General features: G+C 26.2%; 1 protein-coding gene across 1 annotated transcript in view; it reads right to left on the reverse strand.

Moving 5' to 3' along the window:
• Positions 1-16,431, reverse strand: part of LOC135928653 (tumor protein p53-inducible protein 11-like) — a 36,206-nt gene extending 19,775 nt beyond the window's left edge. Inside the window, exon 1 of the mRNA XM_065465112.1 lies at positions 16,330-16,431. Within this exon, the coding sequence (XP_065321184.1) occupies positions 16,330-16,346 (17 nt within the window). The 5' untranslated portion in view covers positions 16,347-16,431. The remainder of the gene's footprint in view (positions 1-16,329) is intronic.
• Between the last annotated feature and the right edge of the window lie 790 nt (positions 16,432-17,221).

Genomic DNA, 17,221 nt, shown 5'->3' on the forward strand with positions numbered 1-17,221 from the left:
AGTTTATTTTATATTTTTATAAAAAAAATATACCTGTTTAGAAAAATGGGGATTAATTCCATTATAAAAATGATATAAGAATAAGTTTGTGTAAAAGAATTAAAATCTTTGAATTGATATTTGCAGAGTTGTTAAAAGATACTTTTTAAATGGATCTAGATACAGATACATCGTCTAAATTAATATCATAAATACAGATATTTTAATCAAATCTATATAGATACAGATACGATATTTTTATACCTAGATACAGGATCTAGATACTCAGATCCTTTAACAACTCTGGATATTTGTGACTGTTGGAATAAGTTGTGCTACTAGTTTTTTTTATTTGGGCCAATTTTTTCTTAGTGGTGCTGAAAGATTGGCTCATAGAAAATATTATTTTTAGCCTTTTCAAATTAAATTTATCTGTGCCGCAGAAGCACTAATCAGGGTAGGTAATTTAGTCCATCAGCCACTAACATACTATGTCTCCCAGCAAGATATCTTGTTCCTCATTTAGAATTTTAAACTTTCTTAGATTTCGAATATTAGGGGAGACCGGCATAAAGCGATTGATAGGATAACAATTTTAACCTAAATTAATTTTAGTCCTTAAGCATAAAGACCTAAAATTTATTGTGGACATGTAACCTATGTCCATCTTTTAGCAAATTCTTAGTTTGATATATTTAACCAAAATCCCGTTTTTCTACCAGTAAATTATAAAGATCACCTTTATTGCTTTTAGCAAAATATATTTATTCTAATGATTTAAAACTTCGTAGTTAGATATAAAATTAAAATTCTTGTAAGTTTATAGCTTACTTAGAAGTAATATAAAAACGATTAATTTAATAAATATCATCTTGGAATAAAGCGGACAAAAACAATTAAAATGTATCTGATTAAATCTGTAAAGAAGAATTTTAAAATATTAACGTCTCTCATATAAAAAATTATTGAAAAGTAATATTTATAAAACTTTTGTGTATTAGATGGAGAATATATTTTTTAAAATACCCCAAAGATGAATAAGAAAAATGTATAATATGCAATAATGGGCACACTTAATAAGTGCAAATTTTGATCATATCTTAATATTCTACGTTTGTATTGGTTAGTTCATAATTAAAAAATCTAAATAAATGTTAAAATTTTTCAATCTTGTTTTGTTGATTTTTATGATAGAGATGCGAAATCAACTGTTTTATCCTGATCACCCTTAGATAATAATAAAAGAATATTTTTGGAACTCAAATAAATCTCATCAAATCCTCAAATACAATTATAAATGAAAATAATATACAATATGGGCAGGGGACTGGCGATGTTGCCACAGCGGCCTCATTTTTATGAGGGCCTAGCACACATACCTTCATTTGAGGGCTACATATTTTTATTATTTCTTATATTTTTGTATAAAAATGTCTAAAACGATGGGTACAATGTTAAAGTTAACACATTTTCATTAAAAAAAGACTTATATGAAATGATAATCCAATATTTTAATTTAAGAATTGCACATATAAAATCATGTTACTTGAAAATATAAAAACATACTTATCGCAATTGCGTATGGTATAAAATATAAATTATTGAACTATAAAAGTATAAGACTTATTGTATACATATAAAATCAGGCATATTAAAAATATAGTTTCCCAAATAGAATTTAAATGAATTAAACGAATATTATATAATTTTTAAACTAATAAATCTCGCATTAACTTTCAACTTTGGTGCAAGTAAACAAATATTCGAGTTTACTCAACAATTCTTTTTCATTGGGCATCAATAAATATCTCTCAGCAAAAAATAGATTAATGTATGCAGTTGTGTGCAGATAGTTACAAATAAGGTTAAGTTATATAACATATCTCCCATTATAAAAATATAACGGAGGATTGTGAAACCAATATATTTGCTTGTGTAACTTATAATAAGGTTTGTTTTTTATTACTTTTAAAACATTTTTATGATTTTTTTAAATATATTTTTTATAAAAATAAATATTTTAATTCAAATTTGTAGCCTTTTTATAGCATCATTTATGGAGGCTAAAATTATAAAAGATACAGAAGATTTGGCATCTTCAATCATTTTCAAAACTGTTAAGCTTTTAGTTTGATGATATAATGAGAGCCGCGCCATTATTTCAAAAAAATCTAAGCTGTCTAACGTTTAAAATTTTCTCAGATTCTCAATTAAAGATTTAGCTAATGAGTAGGTTGGTTTTTGCTTTATGGAGATCGGAAGTAAGCCCTCTTTATTATATAACTATCTAAATCTTTTTCACGTGTCCACTACTTTGTTTCCCCTACTTATTAGGAGACTTAACAGCCTCTTTTAGCCAGATATATTATATTACCAAGATCAACTTGCCTTGTTCTACATATTTGCGAACTAAATGGTTATTTTATCATTTTTTTGATATGATTTGTATAACCTCAAAAAAATTCCCACGATTTAAAATTTTTAATTTCGAAATTGATAAGTGTTTCATTGTGTTCTGATCCTCTGTAAGATTACTTTACACAATTGTATTATCTCAAATTTGCATATTGTTACATGGAAATTATTGCATTTATTATTTCAAAACGAACTGCATTTTATTTAAATAACAAATTATAAATAATATAAATTATAAATCAATCAAACTTGACCTTCATTTAAACGGGCACGCATTTTTTTTTTGAAAAAAACACATAAAATAGCAATATCTAGATGGTGATCCTCAAAAATGTATAAATATGATATTCTAAATTCTAAAAAAGAAAATATAACTTTTAATATATAAAATATATGAATGTGGCTTATATGATAAAAAGAAATAATAAATATTTTATATCTTTTTTTCTGATCAGCCTCTTTCCAATTTTTTTACTGATCGATCTCAAAAGTCGACATTTTCTAGCGGTTTCGTTAGCAAAATGCCCACTTAATATTGCGACCGGTCGACCCCTGAGTGTGGATAGATATGGGATTTGAAGTTATGAAGGATCAATGGCTATTTTGATTATGAGGGATTGATATCAGTCATACCTTGTAAAACTGAAAATTATGCAAAACCTCATGCATTACAATCCTAACTATACCAATTTAATATCTCTATATTGACGCCTAAACATCTTTAAAGAATTTAAAACTTCTAATTCTCCTCTATTCTCTTTCAAAGCATTATGCGATTCGATGTTGGAGTGCGCGAAACAAAGCTTTATATAGGTATCGTAATATCTACAGATAAAAATAACATATTATCAATAAACAAAAAAAAATCTTTGATTCTTAGAACAATCTATTTGGTCCACTCTTACTCCCAATGGAATTATTAAAACATGCATAGAATTGAAAATTGGTGTCAAATTATATTTTAAAAAAATCAGTAATAGTGGCGTCTGTAAAGGTAACGGGTCTTTCCCCCAGACCAAGGATTGCCTCCTAGAAGGGACAAGCGCAAAGTCCTAATTATATATATTATTTATACATTGTAGCCACGTGAGAGCAGAAGGTGGGCCTGAACCGCCCTCCATATTTTTTTCGCCTCCTAGACCTGGTCTCAGAATTTTTTTTTGGTTCCCAGAAATGGCCTCCAATCGATTATCAGAAAGGGCCTCCAAAGATATTTCTGGCTCCCAAATTAAAAAAAATATTACTTATTAAATTTCATTTGCCATTATTAGATCTAAATAAAAAAAACAATAATTTAAATTTAATATGGCTTGATGAAAATCTTATTATAAAGAAGTACAAGAATATCGATAATTTTGGTGAACCATCAAGTTAAGAATAATCGATATTATTTGAAATCAATATATGAATTAATAATCTCAGCATACAAGAGCTCTCATTTCGTGGGGCTGGTTCCCCTAAAATAACTAATGCTGCAGATAAAAATATAATTTATTGTTCAGGACATTTTATTGCAATGTTTTCTCATACACCTGCCAAATAAAATGAAAAATTGAAAAAGGTTATATAATCAATACCAAAAATGTCCTCCCAAAACAACTCAATCTATTATAGCAGAATGGTGTTGCAATCTATCTCAACAAATTAAAACAAAATTGAGATATCGTTTTTTTGTCTTAAAGCTGATGGACAAAAGTTACAGCGGGTTGTAAAAATTTGGGTTTAATTATTTGGTATATTTTTTGTGGAAAAATCCAAGGGAATGTAAATAACTTAATAGGAATAATTGATTTAGAAAGTCTTTCTCGCTTTACAAATTGCTTTTTAAGACAGCAATGATTTAAAGATTAATTCATTATATAATAATCCAGCGGTGAGAAATACAAACTTAACTCCAAAGAACATTTAATAAAAAAGTGCGTTTTAACGTATCTTGTTAATATACAGGCCAGAAACTCTATAGAGGCTTTGACCAGAGATGGACTGGCCATTTATAAACTTTCTTATCATTTGAGAATTTTGAGGTTATTGGTGAAGTATTATTTTACTTTTCTAATATAAATCTTATCTCAGAAGTTTATATTCATGAGTCAGTCGAAGCCATTTCTTTTGTCTTGATGCATAAATATAAATTATATTATATTGGGCATTGTAATTTATCAAATTTTATTAATAATTGATCTATTAAATAAGTATCATCAGTTAATAGATACCAATATAGTGGATGCTAAAAATTGTGAAACTACACAATTTATATTTTAAAAAATAAAAGAGGTGAAAATTCATTAGAATTGATAAAGATTAAGGCTGAAAATCTTATATCAAAATTTAATATAACCCCCAAGATTCGTAAAACATAGTGTTGTTGTTACTAATGCGCATTACTTTTTTTCAACGATTTTAGCGCGCTATTTAAAAAAAATAGCGATAGTGGTGGTTCGCTGCTAATTTAGAAAGTAGTGAAGTAGCGCATTTTATATGATAAATGCACATAAAAATTATTAAAATATATTTATAATTATGATGAATTCTAGGATCATAATCTTTTATTTTAAATTTTGTAATTTAAATTTATATTTAAAATTCTAAATTATAAATCTAATTTTCTTAATAATTTAAAATTTAAATGTCGTCGATAGAGATTGATATTGAAGATAGTTTTGGTAGAAATCATATCAACAAAGTAATTTTCCTGGTAAATGATATACAAATATCTAAAACTGGGAAAAAATATGATAAAATATTTAACATCGACTCAGAAGCTATTCAAACATTCCTAGCCACAATTTCCTATTCATTCTATAGATTACGCCGGCCGGGGATTATCACATCTGATTACAAGTTGGATGGCAACTGCAATATCCTTAGAGATGCGATCTACTGTGTTTATTTCTATGCCAGTTCCCGAATGCAACCACCACTACAAATTAATATTTATATTTCAAGAGTATGAGTTGGATTCGACAAAGAATTAAAATGATGTCAAGAATGAAATATTTTTATATCATGATCTATCATTTAAAATTAACATATATATCCGATAATCAAAAAAATTCTTAATTCTTCTTATAATACAAATTTACAAAATGATGTTCTATTTGAAAAATTGGTTCTTTTATCAAATGCTTAAAATTATAATATTGTGTTTAAAGATTATACTCCCTTTTATTATTTTAATGACTTGCAGCAAAATGCATGATTAATTTTTTTTAAATGTAAAAGACTTTTCCGTTACATGCTCTGAATAACGGTAACATAACTGTTACATTTTTTTGAGGTAACGAGTGACTTAATCTTATATTTTTTCCTTGAGCAACAGTAACTGTTATATTTTCAAGTAATGTGCCCACCCTAATTGATAGAATAAATTATATTATAACGAAAATATGGGATTGTTATATATAGGTCAACAATAGCACCTTACTAAGAAGCAATGCCCAATTATATCAAAATCCAGTAATATCCGTTTTAAATGAATATTAACCCTAACCCGTGTAAAACCTACAATTATAACCTAAACCTGTTTAATCTTCTTCCATTCACAGTTGGTGCAAATTCACGGCGAAATATATAAAAATATACAAAATACAGCATATTTTGTATATTCCGCCGCGAATTCGTGCTAACTGTGAATGAACCAAAAATCATCATGTGATATTTACATTAAAACAATACAAACAATACTTTATTTTTATAATAATTTGCTATGTTATTGAATATTTTATGAAAAGACATATAAAAATCCAATAAAACCCGATGCAAATATCATTACTCCAAGATATATATAAAGGAAAAAAAGAATAAATAAAAAAAATAAATAAATGATTATTATTATTATTTAAAATTTTAATTTTTTACCGAAAAAAACAAGTTTTATTTTATAATCATTTCATTTTTAAAAAATATGAAAAATAATCAAAATCAATAAATAAAATTAATGTTATTTTTTAATATAAATTAATAATCGATAAAACCAGAAAAAATATAAATAACCTGAGTGTGGGCTAATTATTTTAAATTGACTTTAACATTTCACTATTAGATAACACAACCTGAGTCGTTTTAATTAAAAATTAACTCGTTTTGACCTGATAAAATTTATTAATTTATTCCAAAAATAAATTCTTCCTTCCTTGCTTGCTTCCTTCCTTCCACCCTTCCTTCCTTTCACGACCCAACCCGAAAATATAAATATAATCACAATTACCCAACCCATGGGTCAGGTCAATAGGTTAGGTTTTCGGATTGGGATATGTTTTGCAGAACTTTCATATATAACTCATCTAGAAGAATCGCGATACACATTTAAATTTACCCGGAATCCTACCAAATGGACCCCAAAATATGTAGGTTTATGAACCAGATCTGAATTTGGTTCTTCCCCTGAATGGTGCAGACAGGTTCAGGAATTTATATTTTATGATTGATTCCTTCAAAATAAAAAATAATAGGTTACACCCAAACTTGATTCTTTATTTTTACTCCTAATTTATTAAGATACAACTGTTCTAGTTGATTAGTGTTTTTAAAAATTTTTATAAAAAATAACCATTGAAATATTTTTTTAATTTTATTTATACAAAATAATCCTACATGGCTCACTCTACGATTGATAGGTTAAAGAATTTATTTATACTTACTGGATTCGGATCAAACCGGATCTGGGTTCGGACTCTCAGGACCCGTATGGAACCATTTTTTTTAAATCCTAGTCTGTGCCCATAAGGAACTCCATTTTTTTTAAATAAAAAAAAATAGAGTATGGATCCGTACAGAACCCGGAAAAATTATTTCGGATCCAAAATCCTGGTTAAAAGCATTGTGAGCTGTCTGATGTGATTAATAAACTATCTATTAATTTTAGTGATATAGAATAATAAATCATTTAAATAAAAAATAGTTAACGCTCTAATCTCACTTACACATATAAATTTAATCTTAATTCATAATTCATCCCTTAGAATTTAATATTCCCCACCCGATACAAATGCAAAAAGAAATTTTCGGAAATTATATGATTTTATTGCCATTAGTGATCTGCATCGGACCTAATTTTTCAAGCCCGGCTCGGCCCGAAATTTTTTTAAAAAAGTTTTGCCGGCCCGGCTCTAATTTATTTAAATATAGAAATTAATTTTTATAATTACTCAAAATTAAAGAGATATGTTATATGTCGTTAGTTTCAATAAATAAAATAAAATATTTTTATTTTACATAAAATATTCAATATAAAATTGATAAATTTAGATATATTTAAAAAAATTTCCAAGGTCCGACCCGGCCCGGTCCAAATTTTTTAAAAAAATATCAGGTCCGGCCCAAACCCGATTATTTTAAAAAGAATTAGACCCGAGCCCGGCCCGAAGCCCATTCGGGCCGGGTATGGGCCAGGCCACACTCTGCAGATCTCTAATTGCCATTACCAAAATAGTATTAAAAATAAATGGGAGAAAGAAACAGCAAATCGAGTTGTGCTAAGATAGGAATGATCCATTTTACATTATGTGTATGACATGAATTAAATATTAATATAACTATTATATATTTTTTATTGTAATAAAATTTATATATATAAATAAAATGTTTTGTTTAAAATTTAATATTTGCCATTACCACGAATGTATTGCTACTTTACATCGGGTATGTTGTAAAGTGAGAAAAATAAATGACTTTACTAGATCTTAAATAACGCCCATATTATGAGAGATATGAATGCAGTTAAAAAATTTTATTAATGTAAATCCCAGGCGCGTACGCAACTGAGAGGGGGGGCAGGGGACAAATCCCCCTCCAAAGCCAAAATTCAGATGCTGGCTAAAATATTTTTCAAAAATATTACTGTTATTTTTATTAATTTATATTTTATAATAATCATTCCTACCTCTTATTGCATATATATTCCAAATTTTCATTTATTTCTCACATTCACATCAGAATTCTCTATATTTTTTTTTATGAATTAATATCGATTTCAAATTTTCCTTGCCATATTTATCTACCATTTTAAAATTTCCAAAAAAATCATTTGAAATCTTTCACTACTAAATTAAAGTCAAACATTTAAAAAAACATCTATTTTGAGAATGTGAGAATAACAGAACGTATATTGAACTTAAGGAAATTGAGGCAAATGATGAATTTTATAAATTATATGTCATTGTTGAGTTAAAAACAGGATTCCATTAATTTAATATTTGACTACCTATTTGGAGCAAGGCAAAGCTATCGTTCCAATATTAATATAGGATCAGTCGAAGATAACTAATAAAATAAATCTCTTTATCCTCTTCTTGGGTACTTTTATAACTCGAATGAATGAAAGGTTCTTGATTATCAGACAGCACGATCTATATCATTACCGCAGTTTAAATCTATTTCATCTTGATAGAGAAAAAATTTAATATTTGTAAGATTTCTATCGTGAGGATATCCCACGATACATTACACGCTCAAAGCAAACTATGGTATAAAAGGTTAAATATGGTTAATAATGTTCCAAAAAATGATATAGATGCTTTTGGCATATTTTCTTAATATATTAAAATTATCATATATTTTGGCACCTACCCATTAGGATTTCTATCAATAAAAGAATTTCTTCTTTGATAGGAATAAAAACATACCTGAGAATAATTTTGTTAATGGCTTGATTTAAGCCGAATAAACGGTTAACTCAACATTTTATCCAGAAAAATATTGCCTAGGCCTCGAAATTTTGCTAATAGATATCCTGCCATCTATAAGTAAAATCTTCAGGCTTATGTAATATTTTTCTGGATAAAATATTGAGTTAGCTGTTTTTTAAAATACAAATTTGAGTTAAAAAGAAATAAACTCGAGCTCGACTAATTTTCTTTAAAACTATCATTTTTTATATATGTTCATAAAATGTAAATAATTGAAGATCATAATCTTACATTGATTCATTATTTATAGGGATTTTAGAAGGTGAATCACCATCGGAATCGATTTCCGACATTTTTCAAATATTATTGTACAATAGATTGTTATATAATATTTTTTTATTTAAAAAATAATAAATATATTGATCAAAAAAAGTATTTATGAAATTTATGCCGCTTGAAACTTGGAAACGTTCTTACAATTTTAGTTTGAAAGGAGGGAGTATTGATTTTTATGTTATAATCGATAAATGTAATTATTTATTTCCCCATACACTTTAAAAAAATGAGATTTTATTTAACTACCTTAATTCAGAATTTTGACAATTATATAATATTAGCACCTACACTTATATAAAAATTCTTATTTAAATTTAAGATAAATGTAATAAAAGATATATTCGATTGTCATTACCCTGGGGATATTTATATCAAAAACTATTGTTATCATTAGAAAAATAATATAATTTTATTAACTTTCTTGCCACGGGTAGAAAAAATATGACAATTGGTGATAAATGTTATAAAAGATATATTCATTTGTCATTATAATCCATGGAGACAAATTAATTTCATATTAAAACTATTGTTCTCTTTTAGAAAAAAATACATAAAAGTAAGTTTTTTAATTTTTTAATTTAAAAAATAAAATAAAAGGAGTTTTATCTTTCTTATATTGTAAAAATACATAAATCGTTTTTAAAATTTTTTAAAATAAAAACCATGGAAGTAGAGGTGAACTGGCCAAGAGACTAAGTGAGGTAGACATTTTGCCCACCGATTTTTGAGGCTGATTAGAATAAAAATATGAAATATATATTTTTTTAAACATAAATAGTACCTAACTCTTTGATTAAAAATATGTCCAAATTTAAAGAGTTAAATAAGCTCTATTTTTTTTGAAAATTTTTTGAAATAATGGAGCAGCCCTCACTATGTCTTTAAATGAAAATTTTAATATTTTATCTGCTTGGAAAATGATCGAAGATGCAAAGTCTTCTCTTTTATTTATAATCTTCACATCCATTTAAAATAAAGCTATAAACATGGCGAATTTAAATGAAAAAATTCCTGATTCAAAGCCACAAGAAATTATTTGGGCAAAATTAAAGTATTTCGCCCCATAATGAATCAAATTAGAAGTAGTTTTACTGGACGGTTTTTGGTGACTAAAGAGCTGAGTGTCATATTTGTGCTAAGAATTTTGGATGAAATAAATGTCAACGTGATTTCTGAAAAAGTCTTGAAGTTTCACAATTGGAAAATGTATTTACTGACAAATTATGACAAGAATTGTTTACAAGATTTAATAATCAAATTAAATAAAAATACTGACGATATAATTTGTGATAGTGAGAATCCTAATAAGGGAAAATGAAATAACACAAGATAATATAACTGTACCAGGCGCAATAACAAGTGTGATCAATGCTTAATATGTCTTAAATTTTGACGCTACAATATGCACATAACCAGAGTTGGACACAATACTTAAAAAAAATTACCGGTTACCGTTATTCAAAAAGGATATATAACGTTAATTACCTCCGTTAACTCAGAAAAAGGTTACATTATTTAGAACATATAACGGTTCCAAAAAGCTCATGCTACATAATTAAAAATAGGAATAAATGAAAATCAAAAAATGCGCTTAATAATTTTATTGATATTCTGTAAAGTCGAAAATAAAAAGGCAATGTAATAAAGTATAAACACTTATAAATATTTTATTATCTAATTTAATACATCATAATAATCAAAAACTATTATTTTAATTTAATAAAACATCATTTTTTCCTGTTTGAGCTTAATTATATTTACAAACAAGAGCTCTGAGCGGAGGAAGGAAAATATGAACTGTAACGAATCAATAATTATTCAATTATTAAATATTTATGCCATATATTGATTACAAATTATGGACAGTAAAGTATTAGATTACTTCCATTTCTTTGCAGACTCAGCGTGAGGAATTTTTTTTTATCAATGCTATTTTGTAAACTAATGTAATGTAAATAATAAAAAAAATGATAATGTTTTTAAATAAACGAAACTTTAAATAATCTGTTTTTCACAATATATAGTATTGAGTTCATTTTCTATCACAATCTATCATCGTCTTCCTCTGCCGAAATAACATTTTACTTATTTGTGAACTTAACTTAACGTTTGTTTTCCATTACTTATAAAACCTTTTACGATTTTAAAAAATAGAAATTGCTATTTTTCAAACAAAAATATATTAATGGATTAAAATGATATGCCTGATTGCATTGGTTAACGGAAAACAAGAAAATTCATAAAAAGATGAAATATTATTTCTTCATTTTCAAAAATTTTTGTTCTGAGATTTGGTGATATCGTTTTCTACTTTCTTAGATAACTGCCTAAAAATTATATAATATTCGTTTAATTCATTTATTTAAATTCTATTTGTAAAACGTATCTGCAATACGCCTAATTTTCTAAGTACAAATCTTATTCGCGGTTCAATCTGATGTAATTTAGAACTCCAATCTTATAGTGTAATATATAATATTTTTATTGGAATATATATTATATTATATGAACAATCATGATTTTATATGTGGTATATTGTATTATGCCAAATTGCGAATGCATTTTGTTATATGTGCTGTGAGGATGATATTGAATATGCAATAATATAAGTGATTATCATGATATATTATTATATTTCTGATTAAAATTGTAATAGCTTCGATGGTGTTTAAGTTTAACCCATCATTATAGACTAATAATAAAACCATGTATATTACGAATAAACCACAGCTGAAGGGCGTTCTGGAGGCCAGAAAAATAGGGAATTTGGGGGTAAAACTTATCATAAAAATAAGGCTGCTAGAAAAAAATGCTCACGAGGCCACAGCGTAGCTAGTGGGCCTTAACGTGAACGTGATTATACTCATAAAATATAAAATGAATCTTTAATCTTTTCTCTGACTAAATAAATGATTCAGAAGATGAGGTTATACTAATTTATCTGCCAAAAAACAAGAAAAAGTATACTATAATTGTATAAATTCAGGATTTAGATAAAAACATATTGATGATATAAAAGTCACAATAGTTATAAATTTTGCGCTTTGTATGAAAATAATTTACTTCATATTAGTTACGACATTAAATTTATAGTAAAATGTTATGTTAAGTTCATATATAGGGAATTTACAACGTTATTAACCATTAAGCAGTTGTTTGTTTATGCACATTAATAAAAGGCCCCCTTGTCTATCTCTAATATCTAGTGGCATAGCCAAGATTTATCAGGAGGGGGGTTATGATATTTTATGGAGGGCTTAGCCCCCAAATTTTCATTTGTCCAGCCTAGCGAAAAATTCTGATTTAACGATGCTGAAAAATTGGTATCACTAATTATAACTAATTAGTATATAGGAAAAATTTTAGCAACAAAATTTTGGCAAACCTAATTAAAAAGCAACTCAAAGCCTTTATTCGGAAATTAATTTTCAGTGCTTAATTGTAAATTATTTAAATCCGTTTGCTGTTTGGTAGACAGTATAAAGAAAAGAAGAGGAAAAAAAAATCAAAAATATTTAGTTCAATCTTGAAACAATTTCGCCAACTATAAAAAAAGTAACCTAATTATAAGCTAAACAAAATTAATATATCACGACTTAAGCATAAAGTCAGACAAACTTTTGGAAACATTAACTGTGGACTTATATCAATAATTAGTGAATATTTAATGGATTTTAGAGCTTCAACCAGTTTAATAGATAGTTTAAAGAAAAAAAGCATTATTGGCACAATAAAAAAAATATCTTGATTAGCTATGCCAGAACAAAAATTATAGAAGCCCATGCTTGATTAATACTTATTGATTCATCAATTTACCATTCAAACATCAATTACTTCCTTTTGGGTTTATTTAATAGCAGAGATCTGTATTTTAATTTTTTTTAAATATACCCAGGCCAGGCCTAAAAAAAATTTTCAAAAAAATACGGGCCGGGTCATATATTTTAAAACCAACTATTTTAAATCGTCATTTTTAGTTATAAAAATTAAAATAAATGTAATATATTTTAAAAAAAATTCGGGTCGGGTCGGGCCGTGCAAATAATATATTTGCAGGTCTCTGTTTAATAGATATAGAAGTAAAACAATATTCTTATTATTTTTGAATTATGTTATTTTCAAAATTTTGTATAAATCGGAGTTCCATATTAAGATGCAGTCCTAAGCATGAAATTTGCCAATCATACTTTTAAAAATATTAATTCTAAAATATGTAATGTTTTACTTGTATACATTTTAGTTTAATTCTTATACGGCTTAGTAGTATAAATAAAAAAGTTATTCGCAAGATAGGAACATTCTAAAATTGATATCAAGTTTAAAATAGAACGAGAATATAGAAGTACTAGAGCAATTATAATGAAAAAATTAAATCGGGTTAGGAGTAAAAAACCCACTTTTATTTCATTTTAAAATAATGGAGCATAAAAATCAGTCAAATAATTTGTGGTATCTTTGGAAAATGTGATATATATACGATAATAATAATATGGATTGATGCAATTAAAACCGATTACAATAGATGATTTTTTATCCTCAAGTGCTAATTTTGAGATGGTTTAGTAAATTAATGTACCAATATTAAGTGAGTTTACACTTGGAAATTAGAAAAGTTAAATATCGTTTCCAAAAAGTATATGGCCTTTGGGAAGAGTCCTGTTTTTCAATTTTTAATATTAACAAATTATTTTTATGTAAAATTAGATTAAAAAATTAATTGTACATACAGTATTGTTTATTCGAACTTTTAGAATTTTTCAAGCACTTTTTCAAATAGAAGAAGTAATTTCTGAGATGTTTTTTTAAATATAAGAAAAAATTTAAGAAACAAAAAAAATTCCCCTAGATATCAATATAAAATATTACGGGAAAACAACATTTTACCTAGTAATATCACTACACCATTGTCTACACTACTATTGGTCATTCAAACAGCCTCATTTCATTGTGAATAATAATATTCTAAAGCAGAACTTGGCAAAAAAGAAGAGAAATATATTAAAGATAACAATGGGATTTCTAAAAAAGATAATTTTAATCTAATCTCAATAGAGCTAATATTATTCTATAATATAAATAAATTGTTACACTGTTATGTTAGTTATCATTTTTTATTATTTCTATATTTGCAAATAAATGAAAATTTAAAATTTCGTAATTTTGTTTTATATGGGTATTTAAACGCAAAACAAAAATTGGTCCAGAACTAGGTTCGGTTTTTATAATTTGGTCCACGGTTCGATCTTTACTGTCATAGTTGGTCTTTGAAAATCTTAATCCAGACTTTACTTTTATAAACAATAAAAAAAAGTTAAAAATTTGTATACAAATTGATAATTATTTGATAATGACTTGAAGATAATGACTATAATTAAAATTTTTCAGAAAATAAAGAAAAAAAAGAAGTGTATAATCAAAATTATCTTTTAAAAAAATATAATACTGCCAAAGGCTAAGGACTCCTAAAACTTTCTAATAAAATTTATGAATAAAATGTCACCCAATTCCCCATTTAGGAAATATAGTTTAGCCTATCCCTATGGAAACAACTGACAAGAATAATAGTTTTCATTTATTTGAAATTTGTATCTCAATTAGAAAACTTGTAAAGAGTTTATTCGCAACCCCTAAAACTGTAATATCACTATGAAAACAATCTTGCCATATCCATGCAGATGCTAAAAATAAACTTGTCTGGGAATTATACCTGATGTTTGTTAGTTTGGAATCTGTAACACATAAATAGTGATTTTGAATTTATTTCCAGATCTATAAATCTGTGATTTTATTATTATCATTTTACAACTCTGATTTCAGGTGACTAGGTAAATCATTCCAGATCTATAAATCTGTGATTTTATTATTATCATTTTACAACTCTGATTTCAGGTGACTAGGTAAATCAATAGATTTTTTAAAGTTTACAACATTCTAACTTATCGCATATATTATTATTATGCCTGGAAAATAATTAAACACCATATAAGTGCCATAAAAGTTATAAAGAAAATTTTAGAAAACATCATTTTAATTAACAAAATTTCCCGACTCTTTAATAATGACCTTAAAGTTTATTACTTTTTATGGATAAATATCAAAGTTTAGGATTATCGATGATTATCTTTTAAATTTTAAAAATGAGTAATCGAGGAATAATAGATGTGGTACAAAGGCTAAGCTAACAATATACAAACACTGTATTCGAATATAAGATTACAGTATATACTTTTTATACTTTCATTTAGGAAATGTTTACCAATTAGTTTTTAAACCTTCTAAGAAACATGTGACAAAAATGTTTTCATAAATTTATGAAAATTTCTTGAGATCCCTTCCTTTCATATAATAAAATAGGTGGATGAATTTAAGAAAATTATTATATACAGATATAGATGATCTCTAGATGTTACATAGGTGTTAAATATTTGAAATATTCAAAGTATTCTAATTAATTTGTATATAAATAATTTTTGAGATTTTGATCAAATTTTGCCTTAACCAAAATCTTTTTTAAAATATCTATAATAAGTAATGATGATTTTCATGCACAGATCAAGATGAAAAAAATTATCCAAAAATATTTTGCTCAAAAATATTTTCGAGTTTTCAAACCCTACAAAATTACATTATAAAACCAGCTTACAACATTTTTCAAGGCATCAAAAATTTAAAAAGTTATAATGGAAACGTTAAAAGCGAATTTAAAAAAATTAATCAAAAAAATTTCTAGAGCTAACCCTAAAACAAAATGTGAGAAGCGATGACATGCATGCTGATTATTATAATGTCTTAAAAAAGTTAAATTATTAATTAGTTTTCTTTAAAATTGGTGTTGACTTGTAATTCCACCTGCCGAATTTGTTCTTTAGTTTCTCGATTACTAATGCAGTAAAATTTATAAGGGATTTTTCTTGCTTACCATAATTTAATAATCTACCGCCTCTTAAATTTTTTTTAAAATAAATAAATTTACTTCTCCAAAGGATGCATTTTCCTGATATCGTTTTTCAGAATAAGAAAGTCAATTTCGTTTTATACTTAATCCCTCACATATTATATTAATTAAACAAATTTCCTCATCAAATTTCATGGTTAAAAATATTCATTTTATTTTTTAGATTTAAATTTTAACAAAAATTATTCTCGATGTTTTTCTTTTATATTATTGATTATTTTTACATGTTAATTTTGCAGTGTAATATTTTTACTATTGTGTGTAATATTTAATATGGATATTGTTATAATTATCTATATTACTAAATAAATTTTTTTTTTAAAAGTTAATTAAAAAATGAAGGAAAAGGGATTCGTCTTTGTATAGATAATCAACTGGGAAAATTATTTACAAGGGGTAAGTTAAATATAATAAATATAAACGACATCTTTCAGTATTTTTCAAATTTTTATTCTAACAAATAAAACAATTGCTTTTAATTTTTTTGTCATGAAGATCGATCTAAATGACATACATAAAATAGCGGAGGGCATTAATTGGGTAATTGAATAGGTTTTAGGCTGTGATAAATATGGCAGGACATAGGCGTAACCAGGGGTTGGGAAAGTGGAAAATTCTAAATTTCCCACTCCAGCGGAAATTTGCCTACTCGTAAATTTTATTTTAAGTTAATAAAAATTTCCTCCTGGAAAACTCTCACCCTCCTCCCTTCCCATATATAAAATATCACTATACATAATAACTTAAAAGAGAAATAAGTAAAAAGTTAATGATTTTTTTAAATAACGACTATAATTCAAAATTTTAAGAAAAAAAACATTATTTAAAAAAATAAGTGGACCTTAAAATTTATGGCGGAAGTAAAAACCCAGCTAATAGTGCTTTTTCCCTTATAGGAAACTCCTGGATA

Source organism: Gordionus sp. m RMFG-2023, chromosome 1, assembly GCF_954871325.1.
Source record: "Gordionus sp. m RMFG-2023 chromosome 1, tfGorSpeb1-WG-v2, whole genome shotgun sequence".
In the NCBI taxonomy this organism is placed as follows: Eukaryota; Metazoa; Nematomorpha; class Gordioida; order Chordodea; family Parachordodidae; genus Gordionus; species Gordionus sp. m RMFG-2023.